General features: G+C 42.1%; 2 protein-coding genes across 2 annotated transcripts in view; one reads left to right on the top strand and one right to left on the bottom strand.

Moving 5' to 3' along the window:
• The first annotated feature begins 3002 nt into the window (after positions 1–3002).
• Positions 3003–25263, top strand: part of LOC115628940 (chaoptin) — a 43382-nt gene continuing 21121 nt past the window's right edge. The window contains exons 1-4 of the mRNA XM_030525213.1: positions 3003–3258; positions 6125–6387; positions 20672–23621; positions 24585–24961. Coding sequence (XP_030381073.1) covers positions 3003–3258; positions 6125–6387; positions 20672–23621; positions 24585–24961 — 3846 coding nt within the window. The remainder of the gene's footprint in view (positions 3259–6124; positions 6388–20671; positions 23622–24584; positions 24962–25263) is intronic.
• LOC115628934 (salivary glue protein Sgs-3-like) lies at positions 8757–9563 on the bottom strand. Its single transcript, XM_030525206.1, has 3 exons — positions 9554–9563; positions 9087–9488; positions 8757–9007 (listed from the first exon to the last, which is right to left on the bottom strand). The coding sequence occupies exons 1-3, from the start codon at positions 9561–9563 to the stop codon at positions 8757–8759; spliced, it is 663 nt and encodes a 220-aa protein (XP_030381066.1).

Genomic DNA, 25263 nt, shown 5'->3' with positions numbered 1-25263 from the left:
GAGGGGTGCGGGGGGCAGAAAGGACGGGGCAGGGCTTAGGGATGCTGTTGATGGGGTTGGGGTCGGGGTTGGCATACGCCTTGGTGTTGGTGTTGGTGTTGGCGTTGGGTTCTTGCAAGCGTCTCTCGAACGAAGTAGTAAATTAAGAGCTTCGGTCAGGCCAGCTAAATACCCACAAAATTCAAGCACTTGACATAAATTCCTTTGGGTTGCCAAGCTCTTGGCATGGTCAGCTCTCAACTCTCCTCCCCCGCCTGCGTCTTGCTCTTGCTCTTGGTCTGAGTCTAAGTGTGGGAGTTCGCATAAAAATTAAAAAAAAAATATATGTATATAGAAAAAACTGCGCAAATAATTCATAATATTTAACGCAGTTGATGTGCGTGTGCGGGTTCGTGCTGGATAGGGGATAGGTCCGCGGAGGGGTTCTGAAAGCAGAAAGCTGAAAGCTGTGGCGTAAAGAAATATGTACGCTTTTTAAAATGGCGACGGCTGCGACGGAAGTGAAAAGAAATGGCAAAAACTATGTCAGCAGAAAATTGCAAAGCAACGCTAGACCAGGACAATTACGATGACGACAAAAACACACACACACATACACACATTTTTATTTCTTATGACAAAATTTGTCAAATTTCATTTATAGCTGGTTTGGCATGGCTTGCAGATACATATCTACAATCGAGCATATCTAAACTATTCGTACTTGCAATTGAAAATCAAAGCCGATGACGCTATAAAAAATTCCCTATACGACCAACTTCGAACTGTTTTATTTTGCTTTCGTTTCCTTGCTTCAAATAATGAATTTAAAAATGAAACGCGTCTGTTCCTTATCCCGTTTCTGCTGTTCCGTTTCAAATTTGAAGAAAGGTACGAGTTTGTCAGTGTTGCCAACTTTTTAGAGGAAAAAAGCTGTTGTTGACGGAAGAAGAGTGAAGTAAAGCTAAAAAATGTTACAAAAGGGCGTAAAAAAAGCTACATATCTTTTTATAAAAAATGTTCCTTAGCCCGTTTCTGCTGTTCCGTTTCAAATTTGAAGAAAGGTGTCAGTGTTGCCAACTTTTTAGAGGGAAAAAAGCTGTTGTTGACGGGAAGAAGAGTGAAATAAAGCTAAAAAGTGTTACAGAAGGGCGTAAAAAAAGCTACATTTCTTTTAATAAAAAATGTTCCTTAGCCCGTTTCTGCTGTTCCGTTTCAAATTTGAAGAAAGGTACGAGTTTGTCAGTGTTGCCAACTTTTTAGAGAGAAAAAAGCTGTTGTTGACGGGAAGAAGAGTGAAGTAAAGCTAAAAAGTGTTACAAAAGGGCGTAAAAAAGCTACATATCTTTTTATAAAAAATGTTCCTTAGCCCGTTTCTGCTGTTCCGTTTCAAATTTGAAGAAAGGTACGAGTTTGTCAGTGTTGCCAACTTTTTAGAGGGATAAAAGCTGTTGTTGACGGGAAGAAGAGTGAAGTAAAGCTAAAAAGTGTTACAGAAAAGCGTAAAAAAAGCTACCAACCAGAAAAGCCAAATTGGCAGCACTGGGGTATAGTTATATACAAGTAGTATATAACTAGGTGTACGTTGGTCTCCGGCAGTGCCAAGAATTAAAAATGATTGGAATCCGAAAATTTAAAATAAGTTTAAGAACAACTGATTTTCAGTTACAAGGCACTTGCTCAAAACGTAATTGAAATGAAATTCTGTGTACGGACATGGAATTGGGGATGGGGAAGTGTTTATTTATTACTAATTTCCTTCGTTGATCAATTTGGTTTTCAACACCAATTAACAGGTTGTTTTTCTCGCTTCTGCTTTCAGGTTGAACGCGTGTTTAAAGGCGTTCAGTACGTTCCAGCAGCGCTTGCGAGAGCAACAATGAACGGGCATTAGCCGACCAGAGAGACAGGAGTAGTAGAGTGAAAGAGGAAGCAGAAGAAGTGCGGTTAACCTTAAATCAAAATCGACGAAAATGTGCAAGAACAGCGACTCCAAGGAAGCGCCGACCGCATTGCTAAGTGCAACAACAGCAACAGCAGCAGCAACAACAACAACAGCAATGCCGGCGACGCTTACAAACTTATTAACAAAGTGCACAAAGTCAACAAGCAGTGGCAGCAACTGCAACAACAGCAACAACAACAGCAGCAACAGCATTAACTATTGTCAACAGAACCGCATACAGGCAACCGAAGGCGCTGCCATTTCTGGTGATGATGGCTGCACCAGCGATGGTGATGGTGCTGGTGATGGTGCGGAAATAGGCAATGCCAACGAACCACAAAAACAACGAGCAAAACGTCAAAACATGCATCAAACGTATTACGAACAGCAGCAGCAACAGCAACAGCGGCAGCAACAACAGCAGCAGCAGCATAATCAGCAACGGCAACATCTACATCGTGAGCAGCAAGACCAAGAGCAACAAGAAGAAGAACATCGTAAAATAGAGCAAATGGCAATGGGTACAAATGAAGAGGCAGATGCCAACGATGCTGCTATTGCAATTACAGTGGCAACGAAAGAACATGAGCATGAATTGCAAAGAGTCAAGAATGAGGAGCAACGACGTTCTCGTTCTCGTCCTCATCCCCATCATCATCATCATCATCATTGTTGTAGTCATGCTCGTCGCCGTAGTCGTCGAAGTTGCAATAATGTTGCAGAAATGCAGCCTCAGCAACAGTCGCCATTGCTGCAGCGGCAACATGAACGGAAATGGCTGTGGCAGCGACAGCGACAGCGGATGCAGCAGCAAAAGCAATGGCGTCAACGCACATGCCTCACGCTTGTCGTCTGTCTGTCAGCATTGCTGCCACTAGCTGTTGCAACAGCAGCAGCAAACACTCCTAGAGTGACACCAACACCAACACCAACAGCAACCCCAACAGCAACAGCAATAGCAACAACAACAGCCCCAGAATCGGCAACGACAATGGCCGAACGAGCAAAGCAGCTGGAGCAGCAACATGAAGCTAGACATGAACGTGCGACACGCTCGGCCAGCATTAGCCACAACAGTATGAGCAGCGTCGCCAGCAGCGGCGGCGGTCGCACTAATGCCAAAAGCAATGCTCGTGAATTGCTCTACGAACTGAGTGGCAACTCTGGAGGCGGTGGTGGGGGTGGTAGTGGTAGTGTTGTCGTTGTTGGCAATGCAGTTTCTGGTTTGGCCAGCGGCAGCGGCGGCAGCGGCGGCGGCGGCGGAGGAGCTGCAGGCATCGAGTGTCCCAGCTTTGATGATAGCTCGGCCTGTCCTTGCTACAAATTCGAGGATGGTAAGTATAATTGAGTGTGTGTGTGTGTGTGTTTGTATATTGGAAGGGGCAAGGCGCTCTCAGGCACCTGACCGAGCAACGGACCATACTGAGCGTACTAATTAAATGCAACACTGATGTTGGCCAAACACACCCAGAACCAGACCCAGACCCAGACCCTGAGAGCGCAGCATATAGCCGAGAGTGGTGCAAAGTTTATTGCATCCACAACGTGTGGACAAGCCCAATAACAAATCACAGCCAGAGGACTGTTTAGCTGAGTGCATGTACATATGTATGTACATTTATATATAACCACATGGGTGTGTGTGTGTATGTGTGTGTGTGTGTGTGTTGGCCACCATTTATACGCCAACACATGCTGCACATGCGAAGATTGTTTACTCTGACACCAGAACACGACTAGCTCGCGCACTGGCACATCTCTGTATGCACAAGGCGATGGCAAGTACAGTAAACACCGCTTGTAGTGAATATTTCTTTTTAGTTAATATGGCCAAAGCAAGTATTTTACAGTGAACACCGCTCGTAGTGAATATTTCTTTTTAATGTGGTCAAAGGAACTCTTTTTTTCTTGTTCATCAATTCAGTCTTTAAATCTGTTATTTTATACTAATAAATCAAATTTATTTAAAAATATATGTGGTTCCTCAAATATATACAATATATAGTAGGTACATACAGGATGCGCCATCTTTTATGTCGATATGTAAACATTGAATATCTTTGAAAATAAACAACAATATTTTTATTTAATTTGGTTCTGTACAATTTCTTGAACTGAGTTTTTCAACACTGGTCTACTCAAGTCAATCGGTTCACTAATGACAAAGTTATTCAATATCTACATACCGACATAAAAGATGGCGCACCCTGTATATTTTACGATAATGATTATCAGTTTTAACTTGTAAATATTGTCGCAGTACCAATTAATAATGGACAAACAAATAATTCGTGTATAATGAAAGTTGTCTTATTTAAATATATTTTTTGCATTATTTTGTTGTGAAACGTGGGTTGGTTTTGATATGAAATGAAGGGTAATTTAACGACCTATTTAAAAAATATAAATATGTTTGGGCAATAAATATAAGGTAGTGAGAGTGTCATGATCGAAGAAACCCTAGCCGTACCAATTAATAGTGGTTCGTATATCTTAGCATCCTTGATCCCAGAAAACACCAATTTGATGATAGCTCGCCAGCACGGTTTGTCTCACTTTCTCGCTCCCACACCTATGTGAAGTACCTATGTCTAATACATTTTAAAACTTTACAATACTTAGTATAACAAAACAGAAATATTCTATTTCTAAAAGCCAAGTCCTAGGCTTCAACTAATCTATGCGAACAATCATAGGTTGATCCAGGCAAGCGACAACTGCTCGTAATTTTCTTTAACAGCACTCGCCCTTGTAAAGACACTGGAAAAAACAGGCAATAAGAATGCACCTCAATAGTAGCTCAGAGTCTGTTTTTACTTCTATAACACCGTATTTGACTAACTGATCAGATGACAACATTTATTTCAAAATACATATACACTGAGTAAATATTAAGTATATCCCACCTATTGGTGATGAAGCTGATCTTTTAAGAGGTTGAGTTGGTCTTCACTTTACTGATACATAACTGAAATAAAATATATATTTATTTATATTGAAGAATTTAGAATTACAATTAGAATTTCATTATGTACATTCTTTTCTTAAGTATGTAACAAATACTTGTATTACAATTCAAGCCTTAATTTGATTTCAATTATATATAAACATCCATAGTAACACTTTTTCCATTCAACTTATGTTTTGCTTACATTTTCAACGCGATACCAAACACATTTTTGAATGCACTTTTATATTTTCGAATGGAATCGTGGTGTTTTGCAATTATTTTCCCGACTATACAAAAAGACAATTGGAATTGAAGTAATTACAAAAGAATCAGGGAATCAGTTGTTGCCAGAATCTTAGTTCAATTTCTATGCCACTATTTGACGAACATTTCGATGGTCCGGGCTTAACAGATTTGGAAATGGAGATTGAAATGCTTTCAGCATTGTGAGCATTTTCCAACACTATTTAATTTGTTAGTTCAAGCTAATTCAAGATCAAGCAACAATATTCTGTGATCGTGTTAAGGGACGATCTGCAAAAGCCCTAAGCTTGCATAAGAGACTGTTGCCCATTCCCTCTGCACTCGACACAGCACCAGACTATAGTGCCATTGTCCTTTGAGCTGACAGAGAACTATGATTGCCCGATATTAAATGTAAGCCTTTAAATAGAATACAAGTATACCCCTCGCTGCAGGCGGCTTCCATTGCAACTCTGCAACCCTTAGAACGAATCGGCGATTATAAATAGGAGGAGATGGGGAGGAGGGTCGATCCAGCACATGTCTGTAGATGTTTATTTGAATGGCATTTGGTTTTGTGGACGCAAGTCCTACACGATATTAACTAATGACAGCTGGGCGTGCCGGATGTAGGAAGCAAAGATAATAATATAAATTACGTAATAGATGAGCAAGTGCAATCAAATCCTATACAATGCACAGGCAGGCGTGGGCTACTGTGTGTGTGTGTGTGTGTGTGGGTGTGGATGTGTTTGTGGTCAAAGCTTATGGAGTTAAACTCATGTCGGCGACCATGACAACAACTAATTGAAATGCGTCACGTAAACGACTGCAGCAGTTGTTGCTAGGCATTGGCATTGGAATTGGCATTGGGATTGGGATGGGCATTGGGAGCATTGGGGCACTTGGGGAGAATAACACTGGCACTGGGTCTGGGACTGGAGCTGACAGGGACATTGTTATTTCTATTGTTATTGTTATAATTGCTCATTATTGCACATTTGCAGGCCTCTTTCTGGAGTGTCCCGGGACCACAGCCCTCTCGCTGCGCTCCACACTTGAACGCATCTCGGCCCCGATACACTCGCTTTCCATATACGATTTCGATCGCTCGGTCACGTCATTATCGCATGACGTCTTCCAGCCGGGCGTGCACATTCGCCACTTGCAGTTCTCTCACTCGCATCTGGAGGCGCTCAAGGACAACAGTTTGCGCAACGTCGGCAACACTCTCGAGTCGCTCAGCATCGTTAATGGCAAATTGACGCAGGTGAGTGATTGAACTACGAGCAAACATACATATTGCGTATACGCCACGTGTGCTCAGTTTGATTAAAAGCACCTAAACAGGGCTCCGCACTTAATTCTTATGGTTAAATACTATTTAAGGCAAGACCTGTGCGCTAAGAAAGTGATTTGAATTATCATCCAATCTTAAAATAAATTGTTAAGGAATCCAAAATGTATAAATCCATCGATTTTCGTTCAAGAAACTCGCACAACTGCGCCTGTGTTGGGAATCCAAGTGCATATTTTAATATTATAAATATTTTCCACAAAACACTGAAACACTTTAAGCCGTTTGGAAGTCTTTTTGCCAGAAATTGCAATTGATGTGCATTAGTTTAAATATTATACCTTAATTGCCATATCAAGTATGGACTTGCTCTACTCTTGATCCATTGCAATATTATTTTTGAAATTAAACACAAAGCCCATGCCGTGTTATGAATTTTGAAACGTGCATTAGAAGATTTCCACAAGTGTTATATTTTATTTGTATCGAACAAGCTGTAAGAAAAATAATTTAATTTATTCAAGTAAATAAAAACCGGAATTAAGAATTATAACTGAAACATTTTTCTTAAAATTTAATAACTGGTATAGGAAAGTGGTAGACAAATGCGAACTAAGTTAGAAGAATAAGTGTACATATGTATTTGTATGAACAGTTGCGGCTCAAATAATATTACTGCTTTGATACAATTCTGATGATTCTGATGCCAGAAAACTCTCTAGATAATACTCTCAAGATACTCTCAAGGTTTTATTAACTAAGCTTTTCCGATCTCCAGTTCTGAAAAATGAAAAGCGCATTAGAAACCTTAAGAACTGACAGGCTGCTCCTCAACAGTGACACGCAATGCTTTTAACAAGTACTTATATAAGTAATCCTAAAGATCGGTCTCCTGTAGTGTCAAATAGATTGATAAATCAGTTTATACGATACTCCAAGCTCGTTACACAATTCAACAACTCTTTCAATTCGACAAAGAGTATTCAGGTTGACCCTTAGAAAGTGAGGAACAACATTATTCCAATACCAATTAAATGATTGAAGATAAATAGAATGATGGCAAGAATCATCTAAAATAAAAGTGGGGCTATGTCGCTAAATGTGAAATTTCTGCAGGGTTAATAATCGGAAACACGCAGCTAAAGTCCCTTAAGTGCCCTAACAATCTCCCGAAGGCGTTTGTCAAGAGCTCCTGGCAAATTTTAATTGACTCCAAGCCTCGCCCGTTTGAGTCAATCCATCAGATGTCCTTTTCCACTTCTTCATTTCGTCTGCAGACTTCAATTATTTTCCTATATCTTGTTAGCACCAACATTGTTATAAGAAGTTAAGAGAAACGAAGGTTTGTTCTAAGTTCTTTCGTTTAATTAAAATGTTAAAATTTAAATCAACCGAATACCAATAATGAAACAAATACTATGTAAATGTGTTTGGAAAACACACATAAACTTATCCTCTCTCGGGCCTTAGAGAACTTGGATGTCATGTTTCATTATGCGTTACAGATATAGATGAATGGCCGGATGTCGTACTGATTAAGAATATATATAACTATATATAAGGGTCCGCCACGCCTTCTTTTGTGTGTTACACACACGCGCACCTAACAAGTGTACCCTTTGGGTACAGGGTATAAAAAAGGTAATTCCATTCGCTTCGAAAATTCCGTTGCCTACTTTCGGGGAGCGGCGAAAAATGTTTGGTGCGAAGCTCGGCTGAGCGCCCGGTTGTGGCGCGTTGCACGAATTTTCGACTGCGTGCGGCTGCTGTGGCAACGGCTGCAGCTAATTAGCGGCCAACGGCAACTGACAGCAGCAGCAGCAGCAACAGCAACATACGCGCCAATAATGTTAAATAAAGTTAGCAAATGGCTTTCTAAGCCATTAAATTTTGAAAGCAGCCGCAGCCGAGCAGTGGAAATCATAAAACCAGAAAGCATCGGCTGCCATAAAAAGTAATTTGCCTGCGCGTCGGCGAGTGCCGCGAATATAACAAATGGGTGGTTGTGGGCGCCGGAGTGGAGGCGTCGTCTGCGTAATTGGGTGTTCGTGGTGGCAAGAACAACAACAACAACGACAACAACAGCTACAGCTACACAAATGCGTTCAATAAAACAGAGTGGGATCAACAACAGCGGAGGCCGCACATGCATGCAACAAGGTGAGCCGAAATTCTAAGCACCACTTCAGGCTAATTTGCTCGAAGCCTCCAAGTGAAAGTTGTTGATTATTTCCAAGCTTTTACAATTTATTGCAAACAAATCGTAAAACAAAAAAAAAAAACGAGAAAAGTACTACAAAGTGGGATGATTATATGCGGCAGCTTAGTATAGAAGGCGCTGCTTAAGAGCTGGCCAAGGTTGTGGGGCGCGGGGTGGGACGCACTGTGGGTGTTTCGGGGTCAGTAGATGGTGTGGTGGTGCGGCGAGTGGTGCGCCTAGTGGAGCGTCTGGTTGTTGGTCTTCTCGTTGTGGTGCTGCGTCTCGTAGTGCTGGAACGTGCAGTGGGACGAACCGTGGGAACTGGCCTGCAGGCACGCGGCTTGTCGCCTACGTTCGCCTTACCACAGCGACGTCTATCGACTTCAATCCAATCTGAGAGAGAGAGAGAGAGGGGGAGAGAGAGAAAAGGAAGCATAAGAATAAGTCAGTGGGCATCCAATCCTCTACTCACTGTTGCGTGGGCGCGTGAAGCAATTGTTGTTGCGCAGTTGGCAAGCGCCGGTCAACAATTTACATTGCTCGGTGTCCCTGGCACGCACACACACCGGTCTCCGGGACGGGGGGCAAGTGACGCGGCGACGAGGGCACGGCGAGAAGCAGCTTCGCTCGTTTGCAGCGCCCAGCCCTCTAACTGTGCGGCAATTCGCGTCACGTGTATGCGTCCACCTGGGACTTGGGGTGCTCCGACCAGGAGTCAGAGGACGTACGCCCCGATTCACCGAGAGCAGTTCGCAAATGTTGACGAAGCGACGGCAGACACCGTCGCTGGTGCGGCCACAGACACGCGGACTGGTGCGTGTGCAGATTGCGGGCTGCCGGCAAGGAGGCCACTCCGGCCGTATGGTTACCCGATCTGTCGGGCGGACAGTGGAGCGGCGCGTCGTTGTCGTGGTCGCCAGGGCGAGCAGGGATAAGAGCACGGCTGCATCTGAGATAGATTTAATTTTTAGGCATTTCAGAAATAAACCCTCGGAGTCCTTTGAAACTTACTCAGCAGAGTGGCCAGTTGCCTGTTCTTCATTTTCCTAATTGTGGTTGAACTTTGCTGGATAAGTTACTGGATCGACTACTGAAAGCCTTTGATATCTTTTGGACAACTCCACTGGTTTTTATACCAAGTCGACTGCTGACTGCTGCTGGCAAACCAAACAATAAATGGTAAAGAATCTGCAGAAAGCAACACATTCTTTACAACTGCACGCGCCATGCCATCCCTTTGTTATTGAAAGCTGGTTGAGATATTGAGACATTGACACGCGTACACTGGTTGCTGCTGTTTTTGTTAAATATCTTTTCTTAACACTTAATTCTTCTGTCAGCTCTGAAGCTCTACAATACCCTAAACTTTTATGCCAACAACCAGACGGACTTCATAAAGAACATTTTTGATTATAAACAAGCCTGACTCTCTTAGGAGAGATATTTTCGTTAAAGTGCAATACATTGGATCTAAGGGAAGAATACTTAGGCAAGGAATAAATAAATCTAAGGCATCTCAGAGTTCAAAGAAGGAGTATTAGTCTTCAGACTAAGAAAATATTTGCAGACTGATTGAACGTGTTGAAGGCAAAGGGACACTTCAAACTTTATGTGCATAAAATGAAGGTCTTACCTACCAGAAAACCCGAGCTTAATTCTTTACATAAAATAGTTCTTTCGTCCATGAATCAAATAAGACACAAGTAAAATTTTAACAAAAAAAAAAAAACAAGCCGATCTAGAGCAGTGAATGCTTTTTTTTTGTCATTTAAAGTGATTTAATGTTTGAGGATGATTCTGAAGTAACAGCATCCTGCTCAGGAATAGAATTTTCAGCTATGTGGACTAAAAGAGCTATGCTTAAGGTAGTTTTCTCATAGATGCCATTGGCAGAACTAGGCCAATTTAAAAGGGGACCAAACGGAAAGCATCAGCTTTCAAATACAAAAAGAATTATCAAGATCGGTTCGAAACATAAAAAATTCATTTAAATAATTCAGACGATTTGAAGTCGTTTAAAAATAGCAATAATAATTCTTGGTACATCTGAAAACTAGGAAGATCACTCATTTTCTTGCTTAGTCCAGAACTCTAAGAAACATAAAACACAATGCAGATGGCCAATAAGACCTGCTTTTACAGTTCTTGTAATATTCAAATGAATCGTGAATACTTGTATGTTGCATTTAATTGTGAACATCTTGATACGCAAACGATAATTACCGAGAAGTAAAAACAGTTTCTGTTTCTGCACAACAGATGCGCCGTATATAGCACAGTCTGTTGAAAGTAATGAATGGAAACGGGGTCTCAGAACAAACGGCTCGAGGTATTCAGGGGTCGAACAATGCCTTAGAGTACAATACACGTGGCTGAGCCGAAACGATCTCTGCCTGTATAAATAGTGAATCGCCGGCATGGAGTAGACATCAGCAAACCAGCATTTGCAACTCCCACAAGCCCAGCAGTCCAGATAACCATGTCGAAGATTTCCATTTGCCTTCTGCTCTTCGCCATCTGTGTCGTCGTATCCGTAAATGGTGATAACCGGCCCCCATGCCTGGGCCGTTGTAATCCAAGGGTGCCAAGTCGCTCGGCCTGTGTGAGGGACAAGCGCACCAATATTTGCCGCAAGCTGCCCGTCTGCCGGCTCCGCGAGGAGAACTGCCGTCTGCGTGATCTCGGCCTGCCCCAGCGTAGTGAGACCCGCCTGGATCGCTGCCGCCTCATCGCTGGACCCGTGGGCAGTGCCAAGTGCGCTTCCCGCCCGGACGGTGGTAAGAAGGGTGCCAGGAGCAGGCGCGACTGCAAGCTCCGCAAGTGTGTGGACACCAACATAGCTGCTGGCTGCTGGGCCACCGAGGACAAGCGCTGCGTTCTGCTGACAAGTTGCGAGGCGTCCCGCCGCAACTGCCGCAGCAATCTCAAGGACAGGGTCACCCGCACCAGTGAGAGGCGCTGCCGTGGCCTTAAGCGTGGCGAAGGTCTGCGTCGCTGCAGGAGCATCATCATTAAGGACTAAAGGGATCCACACACGCCCAGGACTCTTTGTTGACTACTGCACTTCTTAACTACTTCCTTCCTTTTTTTTTTTTTTGTTTACTCTACTCCTTGACAAACGATAAGAATTCAAAACGCCCATAAATATTTCATAATGTCCCAGCAATAATAAAAATAAATATAATTTTATGGCAGCAATTTTTTGTGTCTCTCAGTCTTCGGTTCGTTCAACTTGGAGCAGCCAGGAACCAGGAACTGGTAGCTGGTAACTGGCACTGGCACTGGCAACTAGGCTGCTAGGCGGCTAGGCGGCTACCAGGGGCTGGGATGGGCCATAAATTTGGCACGACTTTGCGCTTTTGGACGGCGCAAGGCGCAAAGGCAGAAAAAAAAATAATAATAATAATGGCGGCCAAACGGCGGCGAGCGCGCAAAGGTTCAATAAATTAAAATCGACTGCCATAAATTTTCATGTCGGTACATTAATTAAAAAGCCGTAATTCGCTAGCATTGTCACGCCCACTGAATCACCTGCATTGTCCTGCGCCGACACCGCCATAGAGCGATAGTGCCAGGCCCTATCCTTACACGCTCGTATAACTTTGCAGTTACAGCGAAAATTTAACAAATCAACGCAATTAAAATCCAGACAGATGGAGACAAACACACTCGCATGCATATGTATGCACACTCCTATATACAAGTATAGTACAGCAATTTATAAATTCATTTTCACTTTGGTTTTAATGCACATTGCGTCACTGGGCTGGGTCACTGGCCAGAAGAGAAATATTGGCATGAGTTAAAAAATTAAGCAGATTACGCTTGCAAATTGCTCGCAAACGGGCACAACAACTCATATCATCGAAAATTTAAGTTAATCGATTTAACACTGTATAACAGGACAAGGAAAACATGGAAAAAGGCACAAAAGGTATACCAGAAGGGCTGCTGAGGAACCACATTAGCTGAGAAACTAGACCATTCCCGAAAGTGTCAGCACTGGTCTCGAAACGGATACAAGAAGAAGCAACTCCGGAGAAGGTGTACACGGGTGGCGATTCGGAGAGTTGCCAAAAAAAAGAACGAACAACAAATCAAATCAAAATGTTCACTAAAATTCACCCCAATCTTTCTTAAGACAGCTATATACTCGTATGTATTTAAAATAATGAGGGTGTACTAAAGTGAAAACTCCCTTAACGGACACCTCTTTTATCCGGACACCCCCCTTATGTGCCCCCTTTTTTATATAACATTCGTTTTGGTGTACTTTTTAGAGCAATTTCGCTTCTCTTGTGCGGACACGGATTCTATTTATTGAAAAATAACTAAACCCTCTATTGACTGGAATCGAACCACTTGGAAACAAACGTTGACATGGGTAGAACCGCCCGATTTTAAATAAACCCTCTCTTACCAAGACACGTACATCTTTCTTATGGGAGTTTCAAATGTATGCTAAATAATTGTAGCGATGCTCTTCATTAAGTTTGATCATCCGTATTCTCAATATTTATTTTATTTCTACTAATTTCTTTCTACCCATGTGCTCTATTATTATAAAACAACGTAGAACTCCATCTTTTTCAAATTAAATTTGTAGTTATTTAGCTCAGGAATGGTTTGAAAAGAAAAATACTATTGCATTATAATAATTTGGAATATTTAACAAACATACGTTTTTTCTGATATACCTGATAGTTTATATTGAATAAAGTACATTTATTTTAATCGCCTAATGGAAAAACAATTAAAATAAGCACAAAATGAAGGGAAGTGTTTCCCTTGGCCGGACAAAAGTTGGCCGATGTATATAAAATTTATTTTCAACGTAAGCTGTCATACTCATATCCATGACATGAAGTCTGCCACGCCTCCCCCTAGATGTTCAATAGATTCCGACTTTTTATAAGCTCTTCATTCTTTGGACTAACTAGAAAAAATTCAAATGGAAAAAAGGCAAAGAATAATATTATTGACAAAATTAAAGCAACAATAAACGACCAGGAAAAAAATCGAAAATAGAAACTTAAGAAATACTTTGTAAGCAAATAAACACGGCCAAATACTAGTACACGCAATGGTATAAAAGGAATATAAAAGGACGGCATTAAGGCAATTCTGCAGCAACTGCAGGATCTCAAGCATCTCAAGGAGTCTTTTAAATCAACAACTCCCACCATGGTGACAGAGAATTAAGAGAATTTCGTATCTTCAACTCCAAATCGTTTGATTTGAATCGACCAATAAAATTAACTTAAAGAACCAAGTATCTAAAGCACCAAGAATCGGAAATCGAAATGCTTGAATCGATAATGAACAGCAGTGTCGATTTCCGATTACTTGCATTTATGTTTGATGCCCGAATATTCGGCTTGATATCCTTTTAGCTGATTTATGATTTAGTTTTGATTTTGCTGGCCATTAACCATACTTACGAGTATAGTAGTTGCACGTTTTTCGTTCTGTTTGTAATCGATTCAAAGATAGAGTAGCGTCCAAGGAATAGCTGTTCAATGGAATTAAATCATAAAAACCATTTTATTCCTCTTTAAGCATAAACATAGGCATAGCTGGCGGATTATAACCAGAATGCAATCATTTGAGTAAGCTACCCAATTGCTGCGATTACACTAAATACGATAGATAAAAGGATCTATCCCTTCATGGGTAATAGGTAGTACACAAACACATTGCTGTAAGCAAGAAGTCAATAGATAAGCACTAGAATGATGACGAGACTGTAAGTATATAAGAACAGTATTCTTCATCAATTGAACTCATTTGAATTCTTGACATGTACATTACTTGTCTACACGGAAGTCCTCACAACTGAATGGACAGTTCGGATAACTAGTACTTTAAACAATTTGTCTGTCGTTTCACAGCACTGTTTCTCGGGTCGTTTATCAATGCTACTAATGGCTGGTGGGTGCCAAACTAATTGTATCTGAGTAGGCATTGATTGGACCTATCACTTGTCGAAACTATATTCACATTGTCAAAATCAGTTCGTTGCCGACAGAAGGAGATTACAAATAGCTTGAGTGTGAAAGTGAGTATAGGTTCGTTTTTAAAAATGATTCGTACACCGTCACCGAAGTCTTTAGAGCCAGTGATGGCAAAAGTGGTAATAAAAGTAGAAAAACTCGACGCATATCCGTCCGACCCTTTTGTGCCCCACCCATTGGATCCAAAGATGTCATCAGCAGCTTTGGGCAATAAGACAAAAGCAGATGCAAAGAACGATTTCACTCCAGCCTCGTCCGATCGTAAGGCGTCAGCAGCAGGTTCGTCTGGTAAAGCCAAACCGGAAGTGAAGAAATCGGGCTTAGCTCCGACTTCGTCCGACCATAAATCAGCCTCGACAGCATCGAGCAAGGTCGATTCAAATGTGAAGAAACCTAAGCGCAAGGCAGAGAACAGCGCTAAGGACCTCCCATCCGGCATACCTCCGACCTCGTCGGACCGCAAAGCGTCGTCAGCAACAGCGGCTGCCAGCAAAATCAAGTGGGACAGGTCTGATGCAAAGAAATCTGAGCGTAAAAGGGAGCACACAGATAAATCAAAGTCGTCCCGACGATCCCCGAAGCACCATGAGATCAATGGCCACCGCCATCGTAGTCCATCTGGGTCTGGATCTGTGCGCCGCAAACGTCAACGCGTGCGGACACCGACGTCCCATGTAATAGCCGAGCGCCCCCCACAAGCCGGTCGACAGCCATCCATGCAAGCTCGAGGATCACCAGTGCGCTCTCGCCACTCTCCCATCCGAAACCACATCCGTTCGCCTGAGTATTTCAACGAGGCGCTGCGCCTCCACGTCAAAGGTCTCTCCCACCAGGTGACCAAGAATGATCTGATTGAAATATTTAGCGACTTCGCCCAGGTTGTCAGCGTTGATTTCCCACTCAATCACTATCATCACGAGCAGGGACGTGGCTTCGCCTTTCTCGAGTTCGCCACGGTAGAGGACTGTCAGTACGCCATGCGGCAGATGGATGGCAGACTTATCGATGGCAGACGCATTGTGGTCTCACCTTTCATGCGATGTAGACTGCGTCTGCCTTGGCCCCGATCGCCGATCCGTCGCCCAAGCTACCAGTATGGAGACAGACGTCGCGACGACCGCTCACCAGATCGTCACTCCCATCGTCGTCGCTCGTCACCCGATGACAACGACCGTCCCTCGAGGTGGCCTTCTCGTCAACGTGACCGTCGCTCAAGGTGGCCTTCTCGTCAACGCGACCGTCAATATGGACGTGGATACTAATCAGCAGAGATCCAGATGGAACAATCTTCTGCCTGAAATATCGCAATTAAATGACCAATCAGTTATAATTTTACACAAAACCAACACAAAAACCAAACACATCGCACCTAAACATTTGAAGCGTACTCCGCCTATCGATACCCACAACTCACATAGTTCCATAGGTCGATAACGTTATCGATAGTTGATTGCTCTATCAAAAACTCTCAACAGTCCTTCACAAAGGCACAAATCAAGCGAGCTAACAATGAACCCATAAGTTGAGCGAGCCAATGAATCGATGAATCGGAACGTTATAGACAAGCCTCGGATCACATAAATCCAACTCAGCCACAAAACACATTTCACGTACATCCAATAAATCAATCACTCAATATACTTCTTGTTAAATCATGTAACAACTAAATCTCAATTTTGTAAAACTCATTTCCATACAAATTATACAACGAGTTTTTGTAAAATGTAATCAATATACAAACAAAATAAAAATATGCATTGGTCCGAGTACATCGATCAGAAAAAGTCATGTTATATTTTAGGCTTACGAGCCTGATTGAAAGTGGGGCAGCATCACATTACAGAAAATATTTCCAAGACTAGACCTCTGATAATAATGATGACTTACTTATTAAACGCTACCTCTATATGTAAGCAATTGAATGCAAATGGCGCGCTGTGGAGCAAAATGAAAGTCCGTATTCTGTCTCCCACTGTGTCGCATCTATTTCTTATAATTAAGATAAAGATTTGTAAAGTATTATGGGTTTTTTTCTTCAAGAAGAGCAGGAAAAGAGAGGCCACATAACAAGCTGTGAACGCCACGATTCTAAATGCAAAATAAATGAACTAAAAACAATATAACCTTATTGTGTATGCAATACTATAATAGAATTCAATTTCAGTCAACAGATTTTAGTTGTACTTGTATTACCTCCTGATCCCTCCAATGGAATTTTTTGTTGAAATACTAGTTAACGTTTTGGGATTATATGTCGATAATATCAAGTGCCATCCTGCTTCATACTGCTGAAGTTTACTGCACTGTACTGTCGATATTTATCACATTTGACTGTATTATGGCGTAAACGAAACACAGCACCATATGCTGGCAACTTATCTTATCATGTGCATAGAACAAGCTAGCCAGCATCGCACTCCCACAACAAACAAGCATGAACATGCTTGTGATAGGAGCAGCACACTGCAGTCAACCTAAACAAACAAGTTTTAAGCCTAGACCTAATCAAATAATTACCAACTAAGAAGCTTGTATATCAGAACAAAAGGAACGTTCTTGCACTCTTGGTACAAGTAATAGCCATTAGACTTACTTTGTGTAATCTCCCATAGATCTACTCCGTCCCATTGTTTTTGTGAGCGCTTTTTTATTGTTGTTGTTGTTGTTCTGTTTCACTGTAGTTGCGCTGAGTTCGTCCATAGATGAAGAGAAGTATTTCAAAGATAAAATAGATCAGCTTTCGCTTTTTCGAATACTTCCTACATGTGACTAATAGGCTTCCTACTAAACAAATAAGAACCCAAGCTAAAAGACAGAGAGTTCAGGAGGGAGAATTGCATATCCAACTATAGCTTCCATGATAAAATATGGTCTTGTTGTGGACAAACCAAAAACTGGAGGATGTGGATCTTCTTAGTTGGTTCTTTGGAAACACAACAAAAGAAGTTTTCGCACTCTTAAATCGACTAATAATGAATGTGTGCATTATTAGGGCGCACTATTTCGCCTTTTAATGGAACTGAGTTGAATTTGTATAAGTTTTTCTGTTGATCATATGTATAAATTATTATTTTAATGCATTATTTAATAAAAATTTTAATTTTTTGTGTCTGCTCTTTGGGAAAAGCCTCGTACGACCAATTTAACAAACCCGGATTTGATAGAGATTGTTAGCCATGCCTATTTCCATGTATAGATATAATATTTTGACATTTTCATATAGTCATTAAAAATGTGGAAGTCAATATGTTTACTATTATTATTTTTCTGTCAATTCCAGGACCGAAAATATTTAAGAAGGTTTTGCAATTTGTTGTTGGTAGCAGGAATTATAAATACGAATAATATTTCTCCTTCTTTGAAACCTAAAATATGTGAAATCGTTTCAACTTTAGGAACTATAGATAAACACATGCTCTGCTCTGCGATTTGTATTCAGAATAAATATTTTGGAGCAACATCGAAGCCACGTACATTAAATTGAATTATGCATCGGGCATCATCACCATTTGAGTTCAGGGGTATTTATTCAATACTTGATTACTTGATGACGAGTAGCAATTGGAAGATTTATGTTGAAAGAACGCTCACAAATAATTTAAATGCAGTATGTATTTGGGATAATAGTAGTGTATTTGAAATCATATCCCGTTTCACGCCCTGCCAGCCCCCCTTATAGTGGGAATGTGAACGAGCTTCAAAGTTCAAACGAATTCTGGAATATCGAATTCATGGCATATGTGCGTTGGCGCGCGTTTTTCTCTTCATTTCGTAATAGTATCGCGATTCGATTCGCAATGGTTGTTTATAAATATGTAACAACAACAATAACAACTGTAAATAATAAAATGGGATTAACATGCCGACAACCAAAAAACAAAAAAAAAAAGGGTTGCAAGTGGCTTATAAACACACCTGATGTGCCAACGATCGAGAATGCCGTTGTAAGTACTATGTACTTGTATGTATGTACATACATATATATGTATAGATGTACGTATGTATGTATTTATGCATGTATTCATAGCGTCAGACAGCCACTTTGCTTAAACAGAATTTTAGTTTGATGAAAAATGCATGGACTTTTCAATTAATTGCCATCAAAAACAATTTAAACGCTTCAATGGCAGTCAGTCGGCTTTTCAAAATGAAACAGGTGTGCAAATAAACGTAACAAAAGGCAAGCCGCAAAAGGCAATCGCAAAAAGCGCTCAGAATAAAAATGCACAGGCGATGACGAGCAGGAGGATGAGGAGGAGGGGGCAACAGAAAAACTGTAAATATAATATTGTATAACAACATGAGCGCCACGTATGTGCAGAACTCTCTCTCTCTCTCTCTCTCTCTCTCTCTCTCTGTGTGTACAGAGTTATTTATTTAATTTAATGCACATTCATACACACGCATTGAACATATGTATGTATAAACATATGCAGGTACTACATAGTCGCATTTATGAAGGTAGAATTACAGGTATGTACAGGTACATACATATGTATGTGCTCTTAATTACGGCCACGCAGACGGCATTCAGACGCTTGCTGGCTGGACAGGACATGGCACAAACGTGGCTTACAAGCGGTTTCGTATTTAGCGCAAATCAGAGTAAACACACACAGAAAAGCCACAAGCTGCTCCACATAGCGCATATGCCGCGTACGAGAATGTATACATTATACATATATATATTTATATATTCCCTTACTAGTGGTAATATTATAATCAGGTATTTCTCGGTGTTTTTGCGGCAGCACGCTGTTAACTACAGCCAAGGTTAACAGCGGTAAGCGGCCCCTGTTAGTTAACAGAACGCTGCCCGCGCCGCAGCCTGTCTCCACAATGTTCCAATTAGTTTGTAAGCGCTTTGCTCTGAATATGTAAAGCAGTCTAGAAAGTGAAAGTTGAAAGTTTTCTTGTAATCGCCATTTTGCCAAAGGATTTACCCAACAACGCCCCACTACTGTACACTTAGTTCATTAGAAATATAGTTACGATTCCCACAAAGAGAAATAGTTTCCAGTAGGAACGACCAGACCTCAGTTCAAGGTTTCTGCCAAAATGGCAGCTTATTGCTGTAACTTTAACTTATTGCAAAAACTTGTATGCCATAGAAAGAGTGCAATAATTTAAAAATAATTATAAATATGCCTTCGTATGTATTTAAAACATGTGCAATTCTATTTTAAAGAAACATACTTAAGTAACTGGTTTTCTAATTTGTCTAAACTCTCCAAAATTGCTTCAATTTAGTCGCTTTGGTAATTTTATTTCTAATTAACTTTAAACCTATTTACTTATTATCTGAAATATGGAATTAGAAGTCTTGGAGCTAGATTTCAGCCAATAGCTAATAGACTTGCTTGGACTTTAGAAGCTTACAACAATCCAACGCGGTCCCCGTGGCTTAACGATTATTAAAGATAGATATATGATCAGCATGATGGGACGATCAGATGAACACAGACAATTCTTAAGCCACGACAGCTAGCGACATCTAACTTGTTACTTAAATCTAAATCTTATCGTATCGTACGCAGCGATGTTGCTAGAATTATATTATTTTATTTCGTATCTATGAGTCTCTTATTTCGCCTCACCATAATCTGAATTCGGCGCCTTATAAAATTAAGATAAAAACGAATGGTGCAACAAAGCTTCTATTGGTTGACTGGTAACTTACATTACTGATCAAGAAAACACATTTTTGGGGTCTGTCATGCCTCCTTCTGGGTGTTAAATACACAGACACTGAACTAGTATATACATCCTAAAAAAAATATATAACTTATAATTAATCTTAAATCACAAAATTTGATACATATAAAAGTATATGTGTCAGAGCAACGAAGGCCCGAAGGATCAAGACATTTAATAACCGAAGAGTATTCTAAAATATACAATTTTTCTCCAGCTTTTGAACTGTAATGCAGCGAGCATAAGATATAAGGAATCGATGCGAAAAATCATTGGAGTCTCCCTAAAACTATGTAGATTATTTGCTATATTCTGTAATTTATTTTTTGCTTTTCTCCTTTCCTTGCAGCTGCCATCACGTGCTTTGGGGTCCCTGAAAAAACTGACCGCCCTGGATTTTGATTACAACGAAATTGTGCGCATCGATGATTATAGCTTCTATGGTTTGCGATTGTCGAAGCTCAATATAAAGGGGAATAGTATTCAGAGCATTCCGCAGCATGGATTTACTGGCCTGGAGGAGTCCATACAGGAGATCGATTTGTCCGAGAACGGACTTCGTACATTTCCGATGATGGCGTTACGTAAATTGGGTCATTTGCGCATTTTACGCCTCTCCAACAATAAGATCTCCACATTCTATGGCGACATTCAGCTGGCCACCAATAATGCCTCGGCGGCGGCAGCAGCAGCAGCGGCTCTGCAGTTACCCTCGCTTATATTTCTCGATCTCAGCTCGAATCAGTTTAGTGAGATCGTGCACGATTGCTTTCGGGCATTTCCGCAGCTAAAGACGCTCTCCTTCTACTCGAACCAAATCGAACTGGTGCAGCCAGAGGCCTTCAAGAGCCTGAAAGAGCTAATGTCACTGGACATGTCGCACAATCGGATCATCGCGCTGGATCCGAAGGTATTTGATAAGAGCAAGCGTTTGCAGACTGTCGATCTGAGTCACAATCACATCCATGCTATTGGGGGCGTATTTTCCAATTTGCCGCAACTCCGAGAAGTCTTCCTCTCCGAGAACAATATCCTCGAACTACCTGCAGATGCGTTCACCAATTCGACCAATGTAGATGTGATCTATCTGGAGTCGAATGCCATAGCGCACATTGATCCGAATGTGTTCAGCACGCTTCTCAATCTGGATCATCTATATTTACGCTCGAACTTCATACCGTTGGTTCCTGTCACGCTCTTCGACAAGTGCACAAAGCTCTCCTCCCTCTCCCTGGACAACAATGAGATACAGGATCTGGAAATCGGAATGTTCCGCAAGTTGGACCAGTTGCGTGAGGTGCGTCTGCATAACAATCGAATAAGGCGCGTGCGAAAAGGCGTCTTCGAGCCATTGCCAGCACTCCAGGAGCTGCACATCCAGAAGAATAATATTGAGGATATTGAGCCAGGCGCCTTTCAGACGCTCGCCAACATGCAGCACATTAATTTACAAGACAATCAGCTTACCGTACTGGAGGACATCTTCCCCAACGGCCATCCGGACAACTCGTCGCTCCTATCCATACAATTGGAAGCAAACTATTTGCACAAAATCCATCAGCGCACGTTCCGGCAGCAGCAACGCATTCAGATCATGTGGCTGCGCGACAACCAGTTGACGAAGATCGACAAATCGCTCTTCGTGGACACGGCACAACTTGGGCGCTTATATCTGAGCAATAACCATATACGGGAGATCGAGAAGGACACCTTCGCCAGCCTCAGTCTTCTGAAGTTCCTCGACTTGAGCAGCAATAAATTGCGGCAGCTGCGACGCGACTACTTCGCAGCCTTGCAGAGTCTGGAGGAGCTGAACCTGGCACAGAACTACATCGAGGCAATTGAGGGTTATGCGTTCAACAAGCTGAAGCAGCTGAAGACTCTGGATCTGTCCAATAATCCTCTCACCCAAATCGCGCGTGACATCTTCATGGACGAGTTGCCGTTGACGGTCCTGAACCTGCGGAACACCTCGTTGCGTAAACTGGAAATGCACACGTTCAAGTCTTTGCAGAACCTGAATGAGCTGAACTTTGAATACAACCATCTGAATCCGGCCGATATACAGAAGCTGGACGTGCCCAGTCTGCGTCGATTGCATCTATCGCATAATAATTTCAGCCATGTGGGCATGGGCTTGAGTTCCGGATCGGGTGGCATTATGGCTGGCATGTTCGACAAGTTGCGCTCGCTGCAACACTTGTCGATGGCCAATTGTAGCTTGAGCGTTATACCCGATCAGCTGTTTGTGAAGAACACGAATCTGGTACGAATCGATCTATGCGATAACCTAATCACCACAATGAATCGCAATATATTCAGTGGCCTAAACGTATTCAAGGAGTTGCGTTTGTGTCGCAACAGTCTCGTCGAGTTCCCACACATTGCACTCTACAATTTGAGCACGTTGGAAACCCTAGACCTGGCCCGCAATCAGCTAACCTCCATTGACTTTTTCAAGCTTAGCGGCACCCTGAATTTGCGGCAACTGATTTTAAAGGACAACAAAATCACTTCGCTGAGTGGTTTCAATGCCGTCAACTTAACCCAGCTGGACAATGTGGATCTAAGTGGCAATTTGCTGCTCTCCTTGCCAGCCAACTTCTTGCGGCACTCTATCAACTTGCAGAGAGTGGATTTGTCCAGTAATCGCTTCCTTCAAATTCCCAGCTCGGCACTGTCGGATGTATCCATACCTCGACTCTCCTGGCTCAATTTAACCGGCAACCCCATCAATAAGATCTACACAGTCAAGGAGGAGCGCTATCCATATCTGAAGGAGCTGTACATTTGCCAGACCAACCTATCCATATTGACGTCAAAGGACTTTGAGGCATTTCAGGCCCTGCAACATCTGCACTTGGTCAACAATCGTATTACGCGCATCTCGCCCGGTGCCTTCAAATCACTTACAAATCTGCTGACCCTCGACATTAGCGTTAATGAGCTGGAAATGCTACCCAAGGAGCGCTTGCAGGGCCTAAAGCTGTTGCGTCTCTTGAATATTTCGCACAATACGCTCAAGGATCTGGAGGAGTTCAGCACCGATTTGGCACAGTTGCAAACACTCGACTTGTCATTCAATCAATTGGATCGCATCTCAAAGAAGACGTTTCGCAATCTCCATGGACTCGTCGAACTACTCCTCATGGGCAATCGTATGACCGTGCTCTCCAACGATGCGTTCCGCTATTTGCGAAAACTGCATGTCCTGGATCTGCGCAAGAATTACTTTGAACTGGTTCCGCTCGAGCCACTCCGACCGCTGGAGACAAACATACGCACACTCAAGCTGGAAGGTGAGTTAACTCATCTTACTATTATTATTATTTTTTGTGGGTTAATATACCACGATTCTACTCTTGAGTATTTCGGAAATTTTTCGCCGCCCACTTATCGGGCGATCGAGCTGTTAATTAGTGTCTAATTGAATTTAGATTTTGTTTTTCATGAGCTCTTTATTTTTCTTGTTGCGAGGTGTGTAGCTGATGATTACTTTTGATGTGTTATCGGCAGTTTTATGGGCGATATATCTGTGTAGCGGTATTTCACCGTTAGTATGTATGATTTTATCAAAAGTGCTGCCACTCTTTCAACATTGTTTAATATTGTTTTTTAATTTTACTATTGAGTTTTCTTTATTATTGTCCGTTAATCTGGAAAGTCCCTAACAGTATATGTAGTTCTCATGTAGCATAGACTCCTGACGTTTCCTTTATTTTTGTGCAGCATAAAAATTATTAAAAGATACTGAAAGTAAATGTAAATACTATGTAAAAAGAGATTTGGGGTTGAGTTCTAATTGGGCCACAAAACTACTTCAGGATGAGCAAGTAAACTCATTTCTGTATTTTGTAATTTGTGGACGAAAATGAAACAGAACTCAATTTTCCAAACGTAAATGGTGATTCAAAGCAGATTGTTTTCCATGTACAGATGGTATCGCAATCGAGATAGCTTAACAGCTTTATTTAGTACTGCAATTAGTGATGGCAAAAGTACTGGTAGTGCGGAGAGCTATCGATATACACATACGAGTATACTCGTCCGAAAGAGCTGCGACTAATGCAATGCATATGCTATATTTTCTTCTTCTTTTCATGCCATTCGATTTCATGGCTCGTCGACGACAACAAATGAACAACAAACAACGACAAACGGCTACGGCTATATGGCTATGGGTATGGCTATGGCGACTATAACAACGGAATGGCATCATAATTGCCGCACTCACCAACACTGTCACATGCATGCATATACAGAAAATCCACTGCATTGCAGCTGCGATGCACAAAAGCTCTGGGAATGGCTCCGGGATCATCGCAAATGGTCACTCACGCCGTCGGGCGATAACATTAATTATCTGAGGTGCGAACACCCGACAGAGTTACGCGGCAAGGTGTTTGGACGCATGGAGCCGCAGCAATTTTGCGACGCGCCATTAATACCGAAAATGGCCATACAGGACATCCAGCCCTACTCAGTTGTCGTTTCCTGGCAGAGCCGCGAGCACTTGGGCCTCAATGGCTTCGAAATTGTTTACCATGCGACTGGCGACAATTTAGTCGGCACCAGCACCAGCACCGGCACCGGTGGAGTCAGCGCCGAACGAGCCCCCATCCTGGCCCCCACAGATGAGGTAAGTTCAGTAACAGTGTGAGGGTGAGAGAGCGGCTGCAGATGTGAGTGGCGTTGCAGAAGACAGCGGGTGTCAAATTTGAAAATAATTTGATTGTAAATACCCATGGCCGTGGCATGCCACTTTTCGTCTGCCTCTGTCCTGGTCCTCTGTGCCTTGCGTCCGCCCATCTGCTCGTTATTTTCTTTTAATAAACGCTTAATCAACGTTACCAAAAAATGCTGCCAGCGCATTGGCAGCCGCCGCCACAGTGAGGCATTCGATCAGCGATAAACCGAACAACGACTGCTCACCAAATTTAA

This window comes from Scaptodrosophila lebanonensis, unplaced genomic scaffold, assembly GCF_003285725.1.
Source record: "Scaptodrosophila lebanonensis strain 11010-0011.00,11010-0021.00 unplaced genomic scaffold, SlebRS2 tig00000129-arrow-arrow-pilon, whole genome shotgun sequence".
Taxonomy (NCBI): Eukaryota; Metazoa; Arthropoda; class Insecta; order Diptera; family Drosophilidae; genus Scaptodrosophila; species Scaptodrosophila lebanonensis.
The sequence above is the reverse complement of the archived record's forward strand: the minus strand, read 5'-3'. Positions and strand labels throughout refer to the sequence as shown.